At 40.9% G+C, this 25,182-nt stretch overlaps 1 protein-coding gene across 2 annotated transcripts in view; it reads right to left on the bottom strand.

Annotated features, from left to right (window-relative positions):
* Positions 1 to 654: 654 nt before the first annotated feature.
* Positions 655 to 25,182, bottom strand: part of ip6k1 (inositol hexakisphosphate kinase 1) — a 40,706-nt gene continuing 16,178 nt past the window's right edge. The window contains exons 1-9 of one of the 2 annotated variants that reach the window (XM_023294091.3): positions 23,596 to 23,750; positions 18,639 to 18,886; positions 17,486 to 17,631; positions 16,362 to 16,488; positions 11,317 to 11,554; positions 10,372 to 10,553; positions 6,939 to 7,114; positions 5,525 to 5,758; positions 655 to 4,343 (exon numbers count right to left, since the gene is read on the bottom strand). In XM_023294091.3, the coding sequence (XP_023149859.2) occupies positions 3,858 to 4,343; positions 5,525 to 5,758; positions 6,939 to 7,114; positions 10,372 to 10,553; positions 11,317 to 11,554; positions 16,362 to 16,488; positions 17,486 to 17,631; positions 18,639 to 18,886; positions 23,596 to 23,618 (1,860 nt within the window). In that variant the 5' untranslated portion in view covers positions 23,619 to 23,750 and the 3' untranslated portion in view covers positions 655 to 3,857. Of the gene's footprint in view, positions 4,344 to 5,524; positions 5,759 to 6,938; positions 7,115 to 10,371; positions 10,554 to 11,316; positions 11,555 to 16,361; positions 16,489 to 17,485; positions 17,632 to 18,638; positions 18,887 to 23,595; positions 23,751 to 25,182 lie in introns of those variants that run through there. The other variant, XM_023294093.3, reaches the window with a different exon arrangement.

The raw sequence follows: 25,182 nt of genomic DNA, 5'->3' as shown, positions 1-25,182 counted from the left end.
GGCTCAGAGAGAAAAGACTTATTTTGAAAAAAAATTCTTTAAATATATGACAAAAAGTAGTAAAAAAAAAACAAAAACAAAAAACACACATTAAATGTGTAATTTGGGCTTTTTCCACTAGTCTGAAAGCAATTCTAAATTGTCTGCAGGTGTGAATGTGAGTGTGATTGTTTGTCTCTATGTGTAGCCCTGTGATAGACTGTTACCTGTCCAGGTGAACCTGTGATAGACTGTTACCTGTCCAGGTGAACCTGTGATAGACTGTTACCTGTCCAGGTGAACCTGTGATAGACTGTTACCTGTCCAGGTGTCCCCTGCCTTCACCCTCAGTCAGCTGGGATAGACTCCAGCCCCCAATGAGGACTAATTGGTGTATAGATAATGGATGGATGGATCGTCTGAAAGCAGACATGTTGTGGAAGCAAAATGTTTTCCTGTAGAGTCTCAATCTGTGCTTGCTGAAACCATTTGCTCAAAAAGATCTATCAATGATTTTTTTTGTGCCTGATTGTCTCTGAACTCTTATGGTGTGAGTATCAGTGTTGTCAGCGTTGTGTGTAAACTTCTTCACATGACCCGGGTGTTTCTGGACATCTTCACCTGTTGAAAGAAACCCTGAATCTAGTCAGGAATCAAAACACAAGCCCCAAAAGCTTCTGGAAAGATTTAATCTCACTTACTTCCACTGTTCTAACAAACAGTCAGGATGATGTCAAATGCAGAAAATGCTGCTAAATAAGTCCAATCAATCACCAAAGGCTAATATCCATGATGAAGAATCATGATACTGAGAAGACACGTGGACCATCGCTGCTGGGGACTCGGTGACGACCGTTACAAGGATGTTTGACGTGGTGTTCAAAACAGGGATGACGTAAATGTGCGTGCAGTTCTTTACTGACTCTTTAAATGTGAAGTGAAACAAACCAAAGACTAAAGATGACGTCTCTTCTAACACACACACACACACACACACACACACACACACACACACACACACACACACACACACACACACACACACACACACACACACACACACACACACACACACACACACACACACACACACACACACACACACACACACACGTTCAACAGAGCTTCCCACCAGAGCAGCAGCTCCACTGCAGGCTACCAGTGTTGGGCTCAGTAATACTGTTTAATAAGCTCCTGACGTTTCACACACAGTGTCTCTTCATTTCTTTACATTTTATACAATCAGGGGGAGACATGTAAAAGACAAAACATTTACCCGCACACATGGGTAAAGATACGATAAAAAAATAAATTATTACCTTGATAAACCAAAAATAAAATATTCATATTTGCTCTCTCTTATTTCAGCTCCTGGGGCTAAGTGCCTGTTGCTGTCCAGCAGGGGGCGCTGCATCACGACCTGGACTTGTTGAAGGAGGCATAAATGGACAAAGATGATTGGCTAACACTGCCTGCTCTGGACCAATCTGAGAAGACAAATGCAGCCAATTCTGCTAACAGTTACAGGATAATTTGTTGATATACTTACATATATACTTATAAATATAGACTTAATGTGTTTTTGAGGCAGAGCTGGATGACAATTCAGTATTATAAATTTTATTATAACCCAAAACAAAACTGTTGAAAGATAACATTTTAGTGGACATGAATGTGATCATTTCTAATACCGTGATTTATGTATCTTTATAATATATAGACATTATTTTTTATGAAATATTATTGACTGTTTAGCTGTTTCACCAGCCCTAACTTAAAGCATAAAGATGGTGCTACTTTTTATTTTGACAACAAATCCCATGAAAAGACCTCAAGGCTCATCTTCAACCTTGACCTTGGTTCACACACAGGATCTACTTAGTAACTCATTCTGTAGATTTTATGAATTTTCCCCACTGTGGGATCAATAACGTTTATCCTTATCTTTACAACATGAATGTTCTTCAAGATTTTAACCACTTGAGCAGCTCCATGAACTCCAGAAGAGCCACTGACTGAACTCAAATACTCACATTTATTTAGCTTGCGTTTTTAAAAAGAATTTTCTAAGGAGTGACTATTTTCAGCAAATATTTGTTGCTCTGGTGGTTTACAACAGCCAGATGGTGTGTAGGTGTGTTTTTATCAAGCTTTTCATAAGATTTGTTGTTAATAATAAATATAGTAACACCAGATGAGATTTGGAAACGTGCCAATTCTGCTTCCGATATTATACAACAACCCAGAGGATGATTTCACAGGACATAGACTACTAATGTGTTTTTCAATTAATCCCCAAAAACGGACAGAGAGCGTTGTAAAAATGATCTATATTCTCTCCATGAAGTCTACTTTTACTTCTGTTGCACCTGGGTCTCCCTCTGTACCACCGAGGAGGACTAACATTGCCGTCTTACATTGCCATCTGATGTGTTTCTGACTGCGTTCACTTGTCCAAGTTTGTGTTTTGTAGAGAAATAGGAGTGAAGGGAAGATGCGGGGATCAGGGAGTGAGGAGCAGGGAGTAAAGTGAGCATTTGTCAGTGGGCATTTCCTGGGATTCAACTGACCGGCGGATCAGAGGGGACACACTGTCCCACAGCCGCTCTCAGGACGCTTTTGTCTGTCGTTGTGAAGACCACTTTGAGTTTCAGATTTGTTCTAAGGCTACTGAAAACAGGCCTAATCTTGAGGCCTAATCTGACAGTGAACACAGGTGTCTTGCAAGTCTATTTCTGCCCGTCCAGACTAAAGTGCAACTCCAGATTTTTTAAAACTAAATCGGGGTCAGCAGTATTCCTAAAAGTCTCAGTTCTAGGGGTTCTAAAACGCCACAAGTACTGTGCAATTTCTCAGTCACTGCAGCCTGAAATATAAAAATACCTGCTTTGATCTCATTTAACCGGACACTAGACTTTTCCTATTTTATTGCACACTTAGTGTTCAGAGTTTCTGCACTGGACGGTTCAGGAATCCACATCACGTCTTACAAATTCATTCATACTTATATTTTCAGTGAACACAGAGACACTTTGCACATTGAGCATTCGAACCACAAGCACAGCCCTCTTCAGACTGCAACCCTGCAATAAGTAAAGCCTAGACAAACTACTGTTTTCTGTCCTCCTGTATCCCATTTGGAGAAACGTCCTTGTATTTTAAAGTGGATCTCTTCCACGAGTTCTGTCTGTTTTACTTCATTTGAGACTTTTGAATGATAATGTAGTCAGTCAAATGTGTTTTTTTCTTTTTTTTACTTGGGCACCAATACGATAATGGGGAAAACTGAAGCCCTCAGGGGAGTAACGCCCAATACAAGCTCAGGAGATTAGTTTCACGATGGTTAAAATGTCACCAACAACGCAGCAGGGAGCTGAGGATTTGTTTTTGATGGCTACGTTTAGGGAATGCTTTACATCACTGAGCTTTACATCATCCTCACAAGAGTAGAAGTACAAACTGTGTGCGTGTTGTGCAGGGACGCAGACACACTGAGGTTCTCCACATCAGCTTTAATTTGCAGCCATTTTTGCTCCACTGTCCCACCTCCTAGCCGTTGCTATAGTAACTAATCGACTGTAGAAAGCCCATGTTGCCACGGTGATGTCCCGGAGAACACTGTTCCATATTTACAGCCGAGACGTCTCAGTTACTGAGAGCGTTGCGGCACCGACAGAACTACCTGAACTGTGTATGTGTGTTTATGTATCCATCTTTGTGAGGACCGGCTGAACTTTGGGTGTGAGGGCGTTTTTGGACAGCAGGGACGTTGTGGTTGGGACGAACCTTCACAGGGCTGCATCAGGGTCCTCACAAAGACAGAAGTACAAATGAGTGAGTGTGTGTGTGTGTGTGTGTGTGTGTGTGTGTGTGGGGAGCTACGGCAGGTTGTCGTCCCGCAGGCTCTCCAGGATCTGGACCAGGCTCTCCAGTCCAAACACGTAGCCCCGGTCCGGCCCGTCATGCACCGCCGTGTCGCCGCGGAAACCTTTGAAGGTGGAGTGGGCGAAGTCGATCATACGAACGTCCACAAGGGGGGGTTGTTGGGGCGGTGGAGGGGGAGGAGAGGGGAAGGAGATCAAACTGGGAGCTGGAGAGGGGAAGTCTGGATGCGGGTGAGGCGAGGGGGGTCGAGGGAGGAAGGAGTGGCAGTCTGACTTGGTGGGCTGGGCTTGTGTGGGAGGCGAGGGGGAGGGCGGAGCCATCAGACAGCCCAGGTCCGGGTTCTGGCTCATGTCCGTTTGACAGGGAGCGTCGGGGCGTGGAGGTGCGGGGCCACACTGGAGCTCTGCGGGGGCCATGGAGGTCTTCTGCTGCCAGGCTGCATGCTGCACAGAGTGGAGGACTGAAGGGCCCTCAAGTTCCTACAGACACCATCAATCACAAACAGAACAGGAACCTTTAACGATGCTGAATGTCTGCACTAGAGCTGCAGCTTCAGGACCCATTTCTAGGACCCTGGTTGGTCTCGACACCACTGCCTGCCAAACTGCATGACTGCTGAAGTACGCAGCTTACTGAGCGAAAAGTTTTTTCACACAGCAAAATACTACTTTCTGTGCCCTATACTTAAATTTTTTGAGGTTTATTCCACCCAGAATACTACTTTCTGTCCAAGTACTTATAGCTTTACAGGTTTGTTCAATCAAAATTGCAGTTTCTAGCTAAGCAGTTATGCTTTTAAAGGTTTATTGTTATAAAGGTGTGCTTTCTAACTAACCAGTAAAAGTGTGTTCCACCCAGAATACTAATGTCTATACAAGTACTGTTAGTTTTAAAGATTTTTTCCACCCATAATACTACTTTCTGTCCAAGTACATGTAGTTTTAGAGATTTTCTCAAACTAAATTATACTTTCCAACTGATAAGTTATGGATTTAAGTGTTTGTTGCATCCAAAATATTATTTATACTTTAATGGTTTACACCACCCAAATAGTACTCTCTAACTACTAAGTTATGGGTTTAAAGGTTTGTTCAACTCAGAACTGTACATGCTTCACTTTGTTGGCAGTGTCTGTGGATAACAAAAGCTAGCTTCCCTTACAAGTAAACAGATGGAGTTCTTGAAGAACAAGTGTCCTACAACAGCAGTCCTGCAAACGCTGCACACACATGCTGCTCCAGCTCCAACCTTTCAGCTAAACTCTGCTTTTGAGCTGCATAACTCGTATTTGGCCACCAGGTGGGAGCAGAAACGAGCTGTAAACACAACTGACAAACTATCACATCTTAAAGAGCAACTTGCAGGCCAACTTTTTCACTAAATTCATATTTAAAAGTTCTTGTAAATGATTTTCAACCTCTTTAGTGTTAGGAGTACAATTCGGAGACCATATTTGTAGTTGTTGAACTGGACTTGGCTTGGTGACTCTCCCTTTTGTGATGTGATGACCAAGATGCGTTTTTAATTTGGGCATAAAACCAATCTCAATGTGCACATGTAGACATATTTTCTGGTTTATTTTCCCACAATAGTAACTAACTGGGGTCACACACCTGCAAGTTGCTCTTTTAGTTTATTATGAAAAGCATCACGGGTTCACCTTTCCCTCATAGATGATGAGCAGCGAGGACGAGTAGAAGCGGTAAGACGCCTGCCTTTCCAGCACTGCCTTCAGGCTGCGAAGCTTGTACAGGATTGGCTCAAAGAGGTCCCGCCTCAGGCCCTTTCCGTTGTGCATGTACTGGTACAGGGCCTGGCGGAAGCCTTCAATCGACAGGCCGCGGCCGTAGTACTTGTTTCTGCAGAGGTAGTGACCAGTGCTGAGCTGGTATACCTGTGGAGACAGGTGGGCAGACGCTCAAACATCAATAGCTCAACATGAGACATTTACATGGCTTCCCTTCATGTCCATTCAACATAATCCTGTTTCATTTTGCAATAAATTATATCCTGCGATCAGATCTTCAAAACAACATCAGGCCATAGTTAGATAAACCTTTATTTTGGAACAATTTGAAACTCAATCAGTTTCTGGGTGTTTTCTGCTCTTGTCATATTTTTAATTACTGCAATACGAAGTCCAGCACAACCATGGCTAGAAGTAGAGAAAATGTTAAAAATGTCCTTTGTGCAGTATGATAGTTATAATAAGAAACAACTAAAGTTTAATCTATACATATAAACACATACAACACTTTCCAAGGGCCCACAGGTGTTACCAATACTGGGGAACATGGTAACTCGACATATTATAGATGTTTTGTGTTTTTTAAAGCAGAATTTTATGCTTTACAGAATGTGGTTGCAGTAAATGGTTTGAGGAATTTTAAAAAAAGAGACATACAAAATAAACTTATTTTGATGAAGTACCATGATTTTATGTTTACATTTAGTCTATGGGCTGCATGAGATACAGTCTATGGTGAGACGTCACAGATGAGTAGTTCAAGGACCATCGGAAAGTTGCAAACATGATGATTCTTCTTGTTTTTACAGTTTCTGGCTCTGATGAATGAAGTCATGTTGGTGGTATTATTATTGTTTTTAGGATAATGTGCCTTTCAGATCTGTTGGAGGGTCTTTGGGGTTACGAGAGTTTATTTATTTCCCCAAATATCAACATATGTGTGCATGTACACACAGTGGATTGTGATGACTATTAGTAGTGAAAACTTAGTACTGGTGGTGTTTGTATTCATAAAAACAGAGCAGGTAGGAGCAAATCCTGCTGAAGTTGTAACACCAGAGCTTGCATTGACAGTAGTAGCACTATAGCGCTGCAGGATTGATACTTTACCTGATCATACACTTCCCTGGAGATAAAACAGTCCATAGAAATGCAATAGACTACATTTCATTTGTTTTTTCTGAATGACTATGAGGAATCCTAATATTATGATGTCATTCTGCTCGCTTTACCCCAGCACAGTCACATTCACATTTAGATTCAGAACAAATGTTTCTGTCATGGATGGATTTTCTGACATGTTCAACGCTGTGAGTCTTGGTTGTACCTGCATGCCACACACTCTGACTCCCAGCGTCGCTGAAGTGCTCTGTTCACACTTCTTCATCTGCCTGGCCGCCTTCTCCTCGGAGGCGTCGTCTCCGTGTTGCCGGGTGCCCATCTTCAGGTCCAGGATACAGGGGTACGAGAAGTGGTGAACCACGTTCTCCAACAACAGGAACTCTGGTTAAGACGCTGCCGTTAAGGAGCAACCTGTCACTGATTTCCAACCAGTCTGGAGCTCAGAATCTTCTCCATTTTAACCGCATTTAATTGTTTCTTGTACAAAAGTTGTATTAAATTTGAAGTTTGATCATAAATACTAAAGACTGTACATGGGCTAATGGTAAATCACAGAACTGCAAAGTTTAACTGAAATATTTTCAAATGAAATTCAACATTTCCTGAAAATCTCCCACATTAACAGGCCCCAAGAAAAGGGAGGGATTGTGTCCTCTGAGGGGCTTTTAAGCTTTTAATGTACAATATCTACAAGACGTATAAAAACTATAAAAGTAAAGGATGTTTTTTTCAATACTCAAACTGCTGCTTCTTAAATTAGTGAATGGCTTCAGAAACATCCTCCTCCCACCTTTCTAGCATTAAGTTAGGGGCTGGTTCAAATTAACAGCCATGTGCAACACACGGGACACCGCCCAACACTTGTACTGCCATACTATTTAGAACGCCAGACAATGTTTTGGGTGTCCTAATGCATGGTACATCAAATGCAGCATGCCAAAATTAACAGGATGTCTGACTACATCCAGTCACATTAAGCAGTTTGCAAGCCTGCACACTTTTCAGGCCACTCTGACCCACAATCCTCAGAAGACACGTCACACATGTCACTATATCTGCATTAATATAAACAAGCTTGAGCCGGTCAGAGCATGCAGATGCAAAACAGCTCATCTGGCTTTACAGACTTTGATGATTTATGAGCAAGACGGTCGAGCTATAGGCACAATATTATGACAAAGTAGCATGTCCCACATGTTTGCACAATGCACGTATGTTATAAGGGCAGCAGTAGTACACACTGAAACTAAAAAGAGTATGTAATTTGGGAGGGATGGTAAGAATATGTTCCTGGAAAGGTTGAATCTGAACTAAGAAAACTAAGACATGTGTGATGTTGTTCTCTAATGGCTGGCAGAATGAAAACAAAACCAGTACCCTCCACCTGTCAGTGGAGTCCTCCACATCAACAGCAGGCCCAAAATCACCTACTGAATCATTTGTTTAGTTTGTCCTTGTACACACTGAATATATCCATCCATTCATTTTGTCCAAGTTCAGGTCGCGGTGGCAGCACAAAATGCAGGACATTCCAGATGTCCTTCTCCCTAGCAACGCTTTCCAACTCGTCCTGGAGGATCCCAAGGTCTTTACAGATTAGATGACATACGTGATTGCTCCAGTGAGCTAGACATGCCCAGGAAACCTCCAAAGGAAGGTGTCCTAATCAGATGTCTGAACAACCTAAGGTGGCTGCTTTTCTACTCGGACTTCCCTCTGGATGTTTCTCATCATACCTCTAAGGCTCATTTTAGCTGCTTGTATCCAAGATCTTAATCTTTTGGTCACTATCCAAAGCTCACGACCACAGATGATGGTTGGAAAATCAAGACTATCACCTTCCAGTTTAACTCCCTCTTCACCAGGATGTTCAGGTACAACACCAGTATTACTGCTGCAGCAACGTACAGAAACTTCAATTCTGAAAAAAGGGAAGGAAAGACCTTACAATAACTTAAATATATGAATACATCTTCTAATTTAGTACTCAACTGTCAATATTCAAATTTGCAAACCTTTCTATCACTGAGGCAGAACACATTTGACAATCTGTTCAATGATGTGGTTAAGGCTACAATTACACTGTATTTACTGCTTATTTTTATTTTTTCCTTATGGCTTTAGGTTTTTTTTTGTCTGATGCTGTCTCTTGATGACATGGATCATTTCAGCAGTTGGAATGTACTTACATCTCTTCAGTAAATCCTTCCAGCTAACAGCAGCACGCTGTATCTGTTTGCACTGCAGACAGATGGACCTTGTTGAGGACAGTGTGTGGTCACTGTCCTCAACAGTGTTTTCCAGACAGCTGCAGGCTGCTCTCTTTGAAGCTGCAGATCAAAACATGAGCTTTCACCTGATAACCTTGGACACCACCAGTCCTCCCCTTTATTCCCCCCCATCCACTCAGTCTCACATTTACAGTCAGTGCCTCCTGCAGTACGAGGAACTACTGCACCTCTCCACTAGTCAAGTAGTCGACTAGCAAAATGACAAGTCAGAGGTGATTTCTTAAGGATAATATCCTAGCTGCCATTATTAGATGTATAATAGTCTAGAGCAGGGGTGTCAAACATACAGCACGTGGGCCAAAACAGGCCCACGAGAGGGTTGAATCCGGCCCACGGAATGACTTCGAAAAAGTGTAAAAATTACAGAGGAGACATTAACTGCAATTTTTCAGTAAAAGCAACTGCTTTTCTAAATTTGTCCATTGCACTGCCACAACTTTTCTGTATTTTTATGCATAAATCTTATACACTTACAAGACAGGATAACAACTGAACCATCTTCCTGAATAGTTCCCACTTTAGTTTGTACGGTGTGATGATTGGAATTATTACACAGATGTGAAAATAAATGCAAATTTAAAACAATTTCTAGATCTAGCTAAGTTATTTTGATCATAGAGTAAAATACTAGGTTGTTCAGTTCCAGATACTTGTGATTAAATGTTTTGTCTTTGCAGATAAACTGATATCTGTAGCTTGTAATGCACATGTGTAAATGATAAACTGAGGCATAATGTTGAAATTTCACTTATTTTTCTTCAGAAATTTCAGGTTGCTCATAATGTTTTGCAAAAAGAAGAAAGTTCATTAAATGTGAACATTTTTCTGCACCACCACAAAGACAAATACTTAAAGTTGTCATTATTTATAGGTTATTATGCTCTGATTTTACTGCTCTGGTCCATCTAGGTCAAACTAGGCAACATGTGGCCCCTGAACTAAAATGAGTTTGACACCTCTGCTCTAGAGTCATATACTTTGAGCTACATTCATGGGTTGGAGGATCCTGGTTCAGATTGGGTTCTAGGGGGTAATTCTGAATGGTCCATATAAGTATGTGCTACTTCATTTGATAGAAATCTATGCATTTTCCTTTTATTGTGGACCATTTCATATACAAAAATGTATTTTATGCTTGAGGACATGTAAGTCAGATGAACAGAACTGTTTAGAAATTTGAGCTGCTGATTTATTCTCAGTTCTGATCACATTGGCGCAGGCTATAACGTCTTTGCAGGAAAATTTGTGTAAAATCTTCTTAAAGATCAAGCAGGAGGTACAAAAACAAAATGTCATATAAAAAAGACTGCTGAACATCAGAGGATGTGAATGCCTGAGGAAGGATACTGAAGAGTTTGCGGTCCTTGGACTCGGACCTCATGCGGCTGAGCTGCTGTTTGTGACAGCGGAGGCTCCAAGGATTGTGGCTGATCTTCTCCGATGTCACACCACTGTTCCAGTCCAGCATCTGAAAGGGAACGTCTGAGTGGACCTTTGGGTCGAGCCTCGGACTCTTCAACTCTCCAAGACTGCAGGGAGGAGAGAGAACCAGTAACATTATAGAGATACTGCTGGTAGTTCTCTGTTGCGAATGCAACATCTATAGTGGATTTAAAGAGCCACTATTCTGCCTTTTGGATTTTTCCCTCTGTACTTCATTGTGTCGTATAGCTTTTTTTTCTGCACATAAGAAGAATGCAAACTTACAACCATGTCAAAGGGAGCTATTCTCGTCCACAGAAAACACTGTTCCTTCTTGCCTAAAACATCTCGCTTGAAGTCTGGCTTTTCTTCTGTTGCTTATCTATGTCATGATCTAAGACATTTGCAAAACAGCTGCCCAGTGGCTAGTTTGGCACAAAATCAAACAAAGAATGAAGAACTGTTGTAATTTCTTTACCAGAGCTTCTGCTATTGGAGCTACATCTGATAGTCAGAGATCTGGTGGTATGATACGCAACCAGTGTTACCAAGTCAGGTCAGCTGACCAATCAGAGTACAAGGAGGCAAAACGGAGCGTTTCAGACAGACAGTGAGAAAAACTGCTGCAGCAATGTATAGTATGAGAAAAAAAATGTTTTTGAACATTAAAGCACATAAACATATTCTAGAAGACCTTAAAAACTAAATTATAAACCTGTAAATGTGCCTCATATGGGCTCTTTAAAAATTTTTGTTATTCACATTTCACTGCTGGATGTTTGCATTGGTATAAAAAAACAAAGATTTTAATTGGTAAATCACTGAAATGTAAAAATAACAATGAATATGGATAAAGAGAGTTGATCGTACTTCTCAGAGGTGTCGGTGTCCTGTGCCTCCCTCCTGTCAGGCCCCTCCTTATGTTCGGAGGAGGAAGAGGAGCGATGAAGGCTACGGCGGGAGTGTTTCCTCCTCGGCTGCTCCCTCTCTGGGGGGTCACGCTCTTCATGCTCCTCTGTGCCATCCCCCATGTTGCTTTCCACGTACGGGTAAGCCACCAGGTTGATGTAGCCGTCAGAGTCGCCTTCAAAGCACACCAGCACCACACCTGACAGGATGGAGTGAAATATGGACAGCATGATCAGAAATGTTCAACTCAGCTGTTAAAATACAAAGAAATATCCTCCACACACTAAAACGCTTCACAAACATCAGTTTACAAAAATGACAATCCCATCACAGCAATCCAGCCCACCAAAGGAGAATGACAGAGGTCTGTCACAGCTGGAAAGAGCGAGAGAACTGTGACAGCTGGATCTGTTGTAGTAATATTCCATACAGGATGTGTAAAAGTCTAATATTAGCTTGTTTAGGCTAATATAGCTAATGTTATTATATTAGTAAGCTGCCAGTGGCACTACAACCATCATCAGCTGTTCGTGGTGTGTTCACAGACTGACAATCTATGAGAAGAACTACTGAAGTTGTTCTGAAAGGTCTTGTTGGACCAACATCTTACTAACTTAATGTTGGTTTTTACTTAAGATCCTGAAATGTAACTGAGAAACCGTTCATGGCTGAAACTAGCAAAAAAAAAAGTCTGACAATCATTTAGCCATCCTTAGATTTCTAAACAGACCAGAGCATGTCATTCCTGCTAAGTGAGACACTGAACATCCTCCATGTTAATCCAAATGTAATTTGCTGTCAGCTTGCTCACAAGTGGGAAATCAACTCCAAATATCAAGTCCAGACCAAAGAATCCAATGTTCTCCTGAACAGCACAGTCAGCTCACAGTCCAAAGTAAACTTCACCACCTCCACGCAAGGAGAAATTTTAATCTGATAATGTCAAGCAATTTGTGAACGAAACAACCTTGACAGATTCAGGAAGCGTCCCAGAGCAGCTGTCTGTCTGTCTGCTGTTATTTAATCAGCAGGACAATGGTAGTGGGCAAAGATCCAGGGCTAAATATAGACTCCTTATAGAGCCTGTTGTCATGGCACTGGAACCCAGAACACCAGCAGGATGGACTGGAGGGAATACAGACGTACAGCAGGACAGTGTACTGGGACTACGTCCACCATGTCTCCAGTAAAGCAGTCCAGTGTGGTCATATAGACATTAATAATAACCACAACATTTTATTATAAATAAATATCTGTTTTGAAGTCCAAATTCTGATCGGTCACACAATCACCAGTGTTGCTTTCATAAAATGTCACAACAAACAGCTGGGACAGTTGGATGTTAACATGTGCAGAGAACATCAGTACTGAGCTAAATAGGACATAGTTTGAGAATTTATCTGCAATATCTATTTCATAAGTCTGTATTAAATTTTCCATCCTACACCAGCTTTTAATTACTGTGGCAGACACCTGTTGTTGATGTGTGACAACTCCATGTAACCTTTCAGTTAGATAAAATTATAGCTAATTTAAGTGTGCGTTTATTCACTTAGTATGCAAGAAAATGACATTATTTTAATGCTTGTTTTCTAACAGCAAATAATAGACGTCACTCTAAATTTGGAAAACCACAACCAATTCACCCTCAAAAAGAAGAAGAAAAATAGTTGAAAGTCATGATCAAACCTACTGATATTATTTGTGATGTGTGTTTTCCAATAATTACTGCCGTAGTTTTTCTTGTTGTCGGAGAATCATTATAGATTCAAAATATCTACAGCATGTGAGATTCAAGGGAAATAATTCAGGAATTTAGTACAGAGGTATCCAATAGTTTTATCTAATGTTTTTTGTCATTTTCATCCTCAGTTTACTGTTCACTCTGTGACAGGCATGTCAGAGCTGTTAGTGTTTGTCAAACTAGTTTCTGGAAAGTCAATAGAAAAGACATTTTAGTGTCTTTTTAAGGGACTAATTAAACTGAATACAGTTCTGACTTGTCCTTGTCTTCTCTGCCCTGTAAACAGATACACCCACTGTTCTCCTGTTCCATTTCCCATCTGTAACTTTTAAGACCCTCACAGGTGTTTCCACTTATTCTGGATGGTTGGACTTGAGTAGTGCTGGGAAATAAATCATCTAACCAAACCCAGTGTGTTTATAAGAATGTTTAGGGTGTAAGACACCTAACAGGACAGTGAAGGAGGTGTCAGTCAAGTGTTATCTGTAATCATTAAAGGAGGTTTAACCAAGTAAAAACCCCATCTGAGTGCACTGCAGCTCTTCATGGGATTTAACATCTTTTTTGACTTTGCAGGGCTTTCTTGGGAGTGCAATAGTACCTTAAAAGTGCAATGCTGACGATAGCCAAAGTCCTCTACTTCAAGTGACTCCCATTCAAAAAGCATCTTTACAAATAGGTCAGTGATTGTTTTTCAGGAGTCATTATGGTCGCAATCGCTTATTTTGGCATCCTCAAATAAGCATGCTGGTGGTCATTTTGGAAATGACCGCTCTGTTAATAAGATTTAAGGGCTTACAGAAGGCTTTGATGTCTGCCGTGTTGGCTCGCCTACTGCTCTCTCGCTCCTGAACCCACCCAGACATTTAGAGCTTCTGTTTAAAGAATAAGCTACGCTTGAGGATAAGGAGTTACTCTACACGATCCTCACAGGCTGCTGTCCGTTTCATGTTTGAACTTGTTAATGGCCCTGATAGTACAACAAATCATATTTTTGTCAATTATTGACAAAGACCTTAATTTACCTCATTTACCACAGAGGGCAACAAGCTTGTTAAGTCTGTAAACCCCACACCTGTCAGTGGGTTTGAAAGTTATGTTATCTTTTAAAAATTCTGCGAAATTACACCAATAACGAATGCATGTCACAAAGAATCTGTAACATGCATTCTGTTTTTGTTACTGTCATACAGTTCTCTCTACTTCTAGCTAAGGTTGTGCTGTTTTCCAAGTGCAGGACTCCTTTATTTTATTGTGAAACATTTGCTGGCACACCATCTGTAACAGCAGAAAGAGGGGATTGAAAGACAACAAGCCAAAGTGGATCAGAACGAACAAATCAAAGACAGCATTGGACAATAACACTGTAGATGAGTAACCCAGAACAACAAAGTGTTGTACACAGTTTAATTTATTGAATGTACAGTTTGCAGTCATATCATAGGGCAGGTAGGAGGACTTCATCTGATCTTGTTTAATTCCCGGCCCTTATTTGTATGTGGCAACTATGTAACCATTATCATAGAGTAGCTACCTTAGCCGGTGTATGGACCAGTTGATGTTTCAAATAAGTGCTTGCAAGCTTTCTTAGTCTGAAAAGCAACACTCTTGGCTTGGCTTGGTCCTGACTCCAAACTAAAAATAATCTGTAAGCTGCAACTCTGGGTCTTAAACTGGCTCCAATGCAAAGCAACAGGTGGCGTCACACCTTGCTACATATCATGATAATATACGGCGTACACCCTGGCCCAGCCAGGTACTGAAAATCAGCTTGGAATCTGTATGCATTGCTGGACTGAGACAGAGTCCATGTCTCACAGCACTTTCCTGCCTGACCTTTTTCCTGGCAGACAGTTTGACGTCAAAGATAGATGAAACTCATAATCATAACAATGACTGCACCGGATTTGTTAGTGTTTCAGTGTTAGAGCAGTTGGGCTTTTGTCTGCTGACTCACTACTGCGACTTAAGTGGCACCGCTAAATGGAACAGAGCCATCACTAGGTTGCATCCAACATCAAAATACTTTCTCATATACATGGTGGTGAGGAAGAGATATGTGAGTGCACACTGGCTGAAGACATTTGTTAAAAAAGCAAAAGGAAGTTGGAAAAGTCCTGTTCTTGGTGATGCAGAGCAGAGCCACTGAAACACTTCACTTCCATTAAACATCCGTACTTCCTTCCTTCTCTTCTGTCAATCTGCCTCTTCATCTGCCACAGAACAGGCAGAGTAAAGTTTATTTAGAGCAGGCCTTCAACTAAAGTTGACCAGTTTTCCTGAAAATGACCTGAATTTGACTGATAAGACACACACACACATATATATATATATATATATATATATATATATATATATATATATATATATATATATATATATATATATATATATATATATATATATTTGTTTATTACAGTATATTAGGGCATGCATGTTAAAAATGCACTGTAGGTTTGCTGTATTACCTGGCTGCATCACTTGTACTATGTTTGAAGTGACCCGAGGAGGCGTTCACTGTGACTATCAGCAGTTCCATGTATAACAGAGAGCACTATGGGAGTTTCACTAGAGCACAATGCCAGCCAGAGCCCCCACCTTACAGACAAACTGAGGTGTGCAGTGTATGTCCAAGGACTTTCGTAGGGGCACGGAATAATGTCCACCAAGCCAACTTCTTGTTAATGATTTTTGATAGATACAGCTCCCAATTATTGGCTATTATGTGGTTTCCTGGTTTAGGAAAATATAAAAATTTGCATCCCTACTGTTGAAGGTGTTTTCTCTTTTGTTTTCCTGCAAGTAACCAACAAATTTAAACTAGGTTGACTAAGACCTCCCTCATCAACTAATGTTTGGTTGCCCATTAGGGGGCAGCCCTACAGTTTATCAAAATGTGTCCTTGAAGCGTATGAACAAATGATTTCAGTTTCTGTGATTTTACATGATCTCGCAGAGCACTGTTTATTATTGTAGTGCTGTCTTTTCCCACCACAGTAACTTGTTAATTGATCTAATTAACTGATGTCCTCATGCTACTGCCAGTGTTTGTGTTCTCTGTCTGTTTGGGTGTGCCCCACTGGATTTTGGACCATGTTCATCTAATTCTACTGTAAAACAAATCTATGAAGGCAATTACATATACTGATGTGGTACTAAAGCCCATCTCATCATAGAGCTGTGGGACAAACATAGGGTGGGTATGAAGAGTTAGAGATGGCTGCTGCAGCTGCACTGATACTGAGAGTGAGCTGTGACTGACCTTTATACTCTGGAGTGAACTCTTTCATCTCAGGAGGCAGGTTCTCATAGAAGCGTTGCTCTCTGCTGATCAGAGGTTTACACACTGTGTGGTCATCATAACGCATCATACTGCTGTGACCCCCCACCTGCAAAGCACGCACACACAGAAACAGACACACACACACACACACACACACACACACACACACACACACACACACACACACACACACACACACACACACACACACACGTATATATATATACAAAAGAGTAAAAAATTTAACATAAAGAAAGAAAACCATGAGCTTCTCATTTCTTCATGTAGTCCAGCTAGTCTGTAAACATGGCTTTAATGCCCTTATTATTTGTGTTTATTTGTGTTGGTTACTACTAAAAATAAAAATACACAGAGCCTAGAAAAAGTGTTCAGACCCTTGGAAGTTTTCTCCTGTAATTGCTCATCAAAATTAATTCTGCAATTCAAAGAAAAGTGATTGAGGACACCAAAACACCTCGAACACACTGAAATCTGTTTTCACCTTGACGTGAAGGACTCTTCTTGTAAATCCTTACCAAAAAAGCCAAAAGACTATAGCTGTGTCCGAAATCATCCTATCACTCCCTACTCCCTATCTAGGGACAACTATATAATGAACTCTGTAGTGAACTATGTAGGCAAAAGTAACATTTCGGACCCTGCTCAAGCTATTAATTCCGTCACTCGCAAGCCGTGATTTGTGCTGTAGTAGTGACGTTCAAACACATCAAATTAAGTCTATTACACAGCTAGAAAACTGGGAAAATCAAATCTGACAGTACAACCTAAACAGGAAATTACTTACATTTGAACGACAGGTTTTCACACTCTCGTTAGTCTCATTCGCGTTCTGCTTTGCACAGTGCATGCTGGTGCATATTGTTGGTTAGTGATTGTTGGCTGTACACTACTGTTCACGGTGCATTGTGGGATAAATATAGTGCACTACATAGGGTATAACATCTGGAATTTAACATTCAGACAGCACTACAAAATGGCCAGTACCCTATATAGTGCACTATATAGAGTATAGTGAGTGATTTCCAAGAGAATGAACACTTGTGACTTCTAGGTACTGCGCCTCTCATACCATTCCCACCCACCTGGTGTATGAAGGGCTCCAGTGGAACACCTCCTCCTTGTGGTTGAAGTGAAGCCCCTCCCCCTGGCCCCGCCCCTTGCAGCTTGCTGTCCATATTGTTGGTGTGAGGGAGGCACATGGCTCCTGGCGGACGCACGGCGCCTCCTCCTGCAGAGGGAGGAACATTTGTACAGGAGGTGACAGTGGGAACTCCTCTGGACTTCATGCTGCTGTTTCACAGCTCCACTCTGACAAGAGGATTTCTACAATCATACAGTCAACCTACTTCTCCTCAGTAAAGTTTATCACTCAATTATACTTCTTTCAACATTTTACTTTGAGATCCTACTAACACCCATTTCATGCAATGAACCAAGTAACTATCTTTCTGTTAAGGTATATATTTCTGGAGGCATCTGCATGAAAAACAGGAAGAGAAAATGTGACAATATACAACCAGAGACTCTGCTATTAAGAGTTAACATTTTAGCCCATGTTGTGGTATGTTACCCTGAAGTTAAAAGTTTCACATGTCTACATTCAACATACTTTTGTACTATACCATAAGTAGTGAATTTGATGACTACTTTTTTTCTATTCGAGTAAAAATCAGGGTTGCAACTATTGGTTATTTCCATTGTCAATTATTCTATTAATTATTTTCTTGGTTAAGCGAATAGTATTTCGATCCACTCTCATTTTATTTTGTGTTTTGTGCAAGACTTTCTATTTCAGTGACAAATAAGACCACAGTGAGGAAAAGCCACAGACATGATTAAAAACGTTCAATCAACTTTTAATTAGTCAGAAAACTGATGGATTCTGGTCATATTTACTTAAACATGAAACAAACTGAAGCTACCTAGACTTTCCAGTGATGGTGATGATCTGCTTTTCATCTGAATTTGACAGCCATCTAAAAGTTCTCATCTCTGTTCTCACCTTGTGCTAGACATTGGGAAATCTCATGACCTTTTGCTGGTGTGACATGATGCAATTTATTGTGACAATTCTAAATGTTAGATATTATAATATTTGGTTTTAGTAATCAGTCAAAGGAAATTATGTGTTCTGATCAAACATATTTCACTACATTTCAGACACATGAAGCCAAAGCACAGGTTCGAACACCAAATGATGAATGTCTCCAGCTCTATACATCACGACGGTCTTACCCTGGTCATGGGCTCTGGTGTGCAGTGACGGGGAGGGGGGGGCGCAGGGCACCACGGGCTGCTGGGAGCGCACACCGGCCCCGGGGGGAGGCGGCGCCAGACCGAAAAACCACCTCGCAAAGCCTCCAATCAGAGTGCTCCAATCCACCGCCGGCAGCACAGAGACCCAGTTAGGACAGGGGGTGGGGGGGCAGAGGTGGGGGGACGGCTGGAGAAGCAGGGTGTCAGTCAGGCAGGGGCACCACTTCCTGTGGAGACAGGAAACAACACTATGTTTAATGTGCATTCCCAGCTCTTTACATTGATTTGTCACATAGATCATACACACAGAGAAGCTCCACAGAGCTAAAGGGTGCTGCAGCATTGACCAGTAATTTTTCTATGGATTCTATGGAACACCTGACCCATTGGACATACAAAAACAATCATTACAGCACCTTTAGCCTGACCAGCTAACCAGGAACAACAACTTTTTAATCATTATGGAGGATATTTGATATTTTCTCTAACTTATTTTTCAAAGTTCTTGCTCAGAAACAAACTTTATAATGTAGCCTGAGAGTAACACCTGAGAAGACTGATTTTGTGGGGAAAAATCCATGGTGTAGTGCTATATGTTACATTATGTTAACGTTCAGCAAGCAGAGCTCCAGCGTACATCCCAAAATCTATCAGGTGCAACTAAATCACTTACACTGCAAAAAAAAATGTATGTTCTTACAATTACAGATAAGAACTAATAAAAGCAGAGAGTAAACAAAATTCTTTGTTGGTATAAAATGTTGCTATGGATAATTACCATTATTTGAAAAAAAAAATTAAGGCTGAAAAGATAGAAAATCATTTTTAAAATGTAAATATAACAGATTTTCCCTGCTTGGTGAAATTGCATATAATATGTAGTAAAATCAAATATCTAGTAAAATCAAACAATAGTGTATTTATTCATTTACATGTTTGTTGTAAAAAAAAAAAAATTATTGAATTTTAATACATATAAATTTGTTCATTTACAATGTATAACCACAAAATTGCCCTGTTTTCATGTATTCAGTTCAACTAAAAAGACCATTATTGTAAATTGATTTGCCATCATTGAATGTTACATTTTTCCATAGTTTTAAAAAAAAAAAAAAATTCTGACACTCTTGCAGCCTGATTTTTACCTTTTTTTTTTTTTTCCCAGATTGATTTTACAGTGAAGTTTTACCTGAGGTACATCTAACATTGAGGTAACTGAGTGGGGGTTCTAGAAGCTTCTCTGTGCACAGTAACACAAGAGGCACTTAAAGATTATCATTAAATTGTACCATCCAGCAGTACGTGTCAAGTGTTAAGGTATTTAGGGAACATTGGTAAATGGTACTTTCAGAAAACAGCCTGGGTTACACTCTCCTCTCTAAATGGCATGAGTTCCAGCATGCACAATGATAATATAGAATTATATATAATAGGATAGTTAGTTAGGAAATTACCCGTGTGTATGGGAGTTTACAAAAAGGTAGTGCAAACTAAAATGTAATCTAAATGACCAATGGCTGCAGCAGTGCAACTGTGAAAACGAACTATATTCTCATCAACAAAATCTGAACCAGGCAGCTTCCCTTCATCTGATGAAAATAGTACTGTACCTGGGCAAATGGCCACAAACAACTTCACACACACACACACACACACACACACAAACACACACACACACACACACACAAACACACACACACACACACACACACACACACACACACACACACACACACACACACACACACACACAAACACACAAACACACACACACACACACACACACACGCACAAATACGCTCACACGCACACACAAATACGCTCGCACGCACACACACAAATACGCTCGCACACACACACACACACACAAATATGCTCGCATGCACACACACACAAATACGCTCGCACGCACACACACACAAATACGCTCGCACGCACACACACACAAATACGCTCGCACGCACGCACACACACGTCTTTTAATTATCAATGAAGCTCAATACATAAGATCATAAGAAGTTAATGGCTAACTTGATTTCTAATGCATTGCTGTGGAAATCTCTCTCCTCCTGGTTGTTCTGATGAGAATAAATTGCAAAATCTGATCATTTGGGACCTTCAAGTTTCTGGAACATCTTTTACTCCTCCCAGCTTTTTGCTGATGACGTCAGCTGTTGTGAATTGTAGACCAGATCAGCTGAGCAGATATGTTCCTAGATTGATTCTCTTTCACAAACAACATGAACCACAGAATGAAATCAAAGCCTACAAAAAACAAAAACCACAATTATAAGTGATTAGCATATGAAAGAATCATACCAGAGACAGTAACAATGAACACAAGATATTTTTTATGAAATTACCACATCAAACAGACAAAGACACCACATAATTGTAGAAATGTATGAAGAGAAATGTTGATGCTGATGCATATAATGATTTTTTTTTTGTTGAGGGTCATTTCCTGATTCTACATGACTGTGTCCCTAAGCACAGAGTCCTGACGTCAACCCAATCAGCAACTCTGGGACAAGCTGTAACGCTGCTGTGATCCAGGCCTTATTATCTATTATCTGTTAGCGACCTCAGTATTGCTCTTGTGGATGAACTCCTGCAGCCTGGTTCCAAATTCTGGGTGAAAACCTCAAACCAGAAGTAGAAAAACAGTCACTGATTAGAATAACATGTTTAACACATGATCTGATCTGACAAATCTGAACCACCAGGTGGAGCTTCTCACTGTTTTTTGAGCTGGAGAAACAGGTGTGGGCAGCAGGGTGTGCAGTGGTTATAGCACTGTCACCTCACAGCTCAGAGGTCCTGGGTTAGGATCTAGACCTGGGGTCTTTCTATGTTGACTGTATGTTCTCCTTGTGCATGTGTGGGTTTTCATTGGGTTCTCCGGCTTCCTGCCACAGTCTAAAAACATGCTGAGGTTAATTGGTGATTCTAAATTGTCCGTAGGTGTGAATGTGTGATTGTTGGTCTCTATATGTGGCCCTGTGATAGACTGGTGACCTGTCCAGGATGTCCCCCGCCTTCACCCAAAGTCAGCTGGGATAGACTCCAGCCCCTTCGCAACCCTACAGAGGATAAAGCATGTATAGATAATGAGTGGATGGATGGATGGATGGATGGATGGATGGATGGATGGATGGATGGATGGATGGATGGATCCAGGTGTGTTTCATCTGCCTCTGACTGGCTCACCCAACACCCTAACAGCTCCTCACATCCTCATTCATTAACCAATCAGGTGGATTCCTCATGAATAATACTTACTTAGTTTTGCCGATCTCCCCTGCACAAACAAAATGGTAAGGTAAGGGTCTCATAAAACAAGTGCACCTCCCTGTTGTTTGTAGCAGTAATGTTGATTAAATCTGCAGCATAAAGTTGTGGAAGAGGTGTCTGGTGGCCTTCAGGTTTCACTTGCTACCTGAGATTCTAGGACTGGACCCGAATATCTGAATTCGGTCATTGTGGTGGTATCCAAATATTGAGAGCCGAATACTCGGATCTCCTTACCTCCCCCTCAACTCCCCCGTATCACGTGGAACAACCAACCCTGACGTCACGCTTCACATCGCCCGTGTTAGTAAAGCATGGATATCTCCGAAGACAGAGATATCCATGCTAACGCTACACTAATGCTGTCGAACTGCGAAACAAGATAAAAGTTCTCGAAAATGCGCTTCCTGCATCATCTGCAATGGAAACGATAAACACCACTTTGTAAAGAGGCAGTTACAGCGTACAAATACTGTACAATGAATCCACAAGAAAAAGGGCATGAACTGCCCTGCGAAGCCAATGCACTGCTACTTTGCCACACACAAGACACAAAAACAAAACCTTGTTTTTAACCCCATCATAAAAATCTTGGTCATAAACATGTCGAAAATTAAACGACTGTTCAGTATCAAGAGTCAGCTTCAAGTGTCAACTGGAAAGCTTTTATTGTGATTTTATTTAATAAGTTTTGCAGCTGAGTGTCTGTTCAACGGGATCTCGACTCTCCTTTTATTTTTTTTGAAGTTTTTTCTATGTTTGACTTTCAAACAGGAAAATGAAAGGAAAACAAGACAAGCTGTAGACACCAGACACTGAAAACTTCCAACATGTCATCAAGGTAAGAAATGCCTTTAACCACCCTCTTCCTGTTACTCGCACTGGGCCCACATCGCACGCCACTGGGTGCACAAATTTAACCACGATGGAAACTCAGCATCCAGCAGTCAGATCTCAAGTCACAATCTAACCTTGACCAAGCAGGAGCCTCAGATGCGGGCTGGAGCACACGCACACACACGCACGCACGCACGCACACACACACACACACAGAGGGTAAACAGTGTTTCCCATGAGCAATGACTTCTAAAGTTAGCAGCAAACAGTAAACATCAGGCCACATCTGTTCTGTTCTGGGGTCCGTGCAGGGCTCCAGACTGCGACCAAAATGGTTGCACTTGTGATCTTTTTTTGAGAGTGTGCAAGTTTAAATTTCAACTGGTCTCATTCTGGACTGTGAGTGATGATCATGAAGCTGTATGGAGTCGCTGTAACCTCAGGCTGCTACTGTGTTGACTACAGTGGTGGAAAGAAGTATTTGTAGAACTTCAGGGTCTCTGTCTGGTGTGTCATACAAGCTGGTTAGTTGACGCATGTTAAAAAGATAAAGTGATGTGTAGCTGATTATTGTAAAAGAAAATGAGAGAAGAGGCAGACAGAGAAAGGTCTGACTCAGACACCTGATGATCAGAGAGCAGGTGGAGGCTGAGAGACACTGATAGAACTTGTGAAGGAAAAATACATCGAAATCCATTCAATTACGATGGCTAAGCAGAATTAGGGCCACAAAACGAAATGAACACTAATCACAATAATGATTTCAGCTTCGCACCATTACATGAACACTATCTACTGCGGTACTTACATTTTAAAGTGCGGTCTTCTCATGAAATACACCTACATGCGCTGGTTCTTCCGCTCATAGAAAAGAGCACATGTAGAAAAAAATCATTCGGTTTCACCTTGGACACATCTGATATTAGAACGCCCCAGCCTCTTCTTTTCAAGGTCATTTTGGTCACACACTGCAGCTACTGCAGCCTGCACAGTGGGGCACCTAAAAAACATGAGTAAATGTGGCCTCTATCGATAAGCAGATGTTCAGCAAGTGAAGTGTTTTGCCTGTGACAAGGTGGGAGGTGACCTGATAAGAAAGTTCATCACACTGGTGCTACCAGTGAAAAAGCTAGTCTGGAGCCCTGGATCAGTGAGATCCTCCTTCCAGCTTCCCCTGCACAATTCAACGTTAGGAGATGAGTCCCCTGAAAACCATCTGTACACTAGCATACTGGAAATTTGCCAGAATCAGTGTATCAATTAATACTATCAATTTTTAATGGTATATATTCTATTTCTGATATGCTTTACTCCTAATTGTGGCCTCAAAACCCGCATAATGCAAAATACAAAATACAAACAAAATATCTGTTTAATAAAAGAGAATTTTTCAATATTTATCTTCCAGTGTTGATTGGCTGTTACTCACACTGCATAACCAATAAGACAGTGTTGAGGGTGGGGCATGAATCAAGACCATGACTACAAACAACTGCATTAGAGCAAAAGTAATGCATTTTAAAGCTATTTAATTGAATTGTGAATGCTGTTAAAAAAATCACAATACCAAATATCTAATCTGATCATCTGTCGGGTTTGGGAAGTTCAAAAAATGAAGTCTAGAATTTGACTTTGGCTATCAGCAAATCCAGTGTTTCTGCAAAAAAAAGGTGAGAACTTAACCACCACCGATAAACATCCAGCTTGGAACTACTACAGTGAAAACAGCATACAGCAATTAAAGGTTCAACAGGCATGTGTCCTTATAGATTACAGAAAAGGTGAATAAAAACTACTGTTAGTGGTGTACACACTCTAAATGCAAAGAAAACTGTCAGTGCTATGGCCTTGGTAAGTTCAAATGGTTGAAACTGAATCGTGACGATTTGTGCTGTCAAACATTGGATCATTTGTGTCAGAATGAGCCAATGCCATGAGTGTTAAGGTGCAAAGTAAAATAAAATGGTGTGTTGACTAATGCTGCGTTGACTCAGGGATCTGTATGCTCAGCAAGAAGCAGTGAAAGATGCTCTGATATGATGTGTCTATTTGTTTTATTTATGTGTCATTTTTCTATTCTTTCAATTTGAATTTCATTGCTTTGACACTGCTTTTCCTTTGTTTAAATAATGCACTATGTGAAGCACTTTGAATCACCCCGTGAATGAAACGTGCTAAGCAAATAAACTTGCCTTGTCTATTTGCATTTAGAATTTTGCCTACTGAACTTGTGCTGTGAAAACAGAGCCAAGGCAGTTGCAAAATACCACAGATACATTCAGATATATTAGCTGATTAATAGAAAAAATAGCAACTTATTGAGAAACAGTGGAAGGTATTGAAGCTGTAGGCCTGTTTTGTCGACACCTCTGCACAGTGGTCTTTTCTAAGTGTC

Source organism: Amphiprion ocellaris, chromosome 5 (genome assembly GCF_022539595.1).
Source record: "Amphiprion ocellaris isolate individual 3 ecotype Okinawa chromosome 5, ASM2253959v1, whole genome shotgun sequence".
NCBI classification, from domain to species: Eukaryota; Metazoa; Chordata; class Actinopteri; family Pomacentridae; genus Amphiprion; species Amphiprion ocellaris.
The sequence above is the reverse complement of the archived record's forward strand: the minus strand, read 5'-3'. Positions and strand labels throughout refer to the sequence as shown.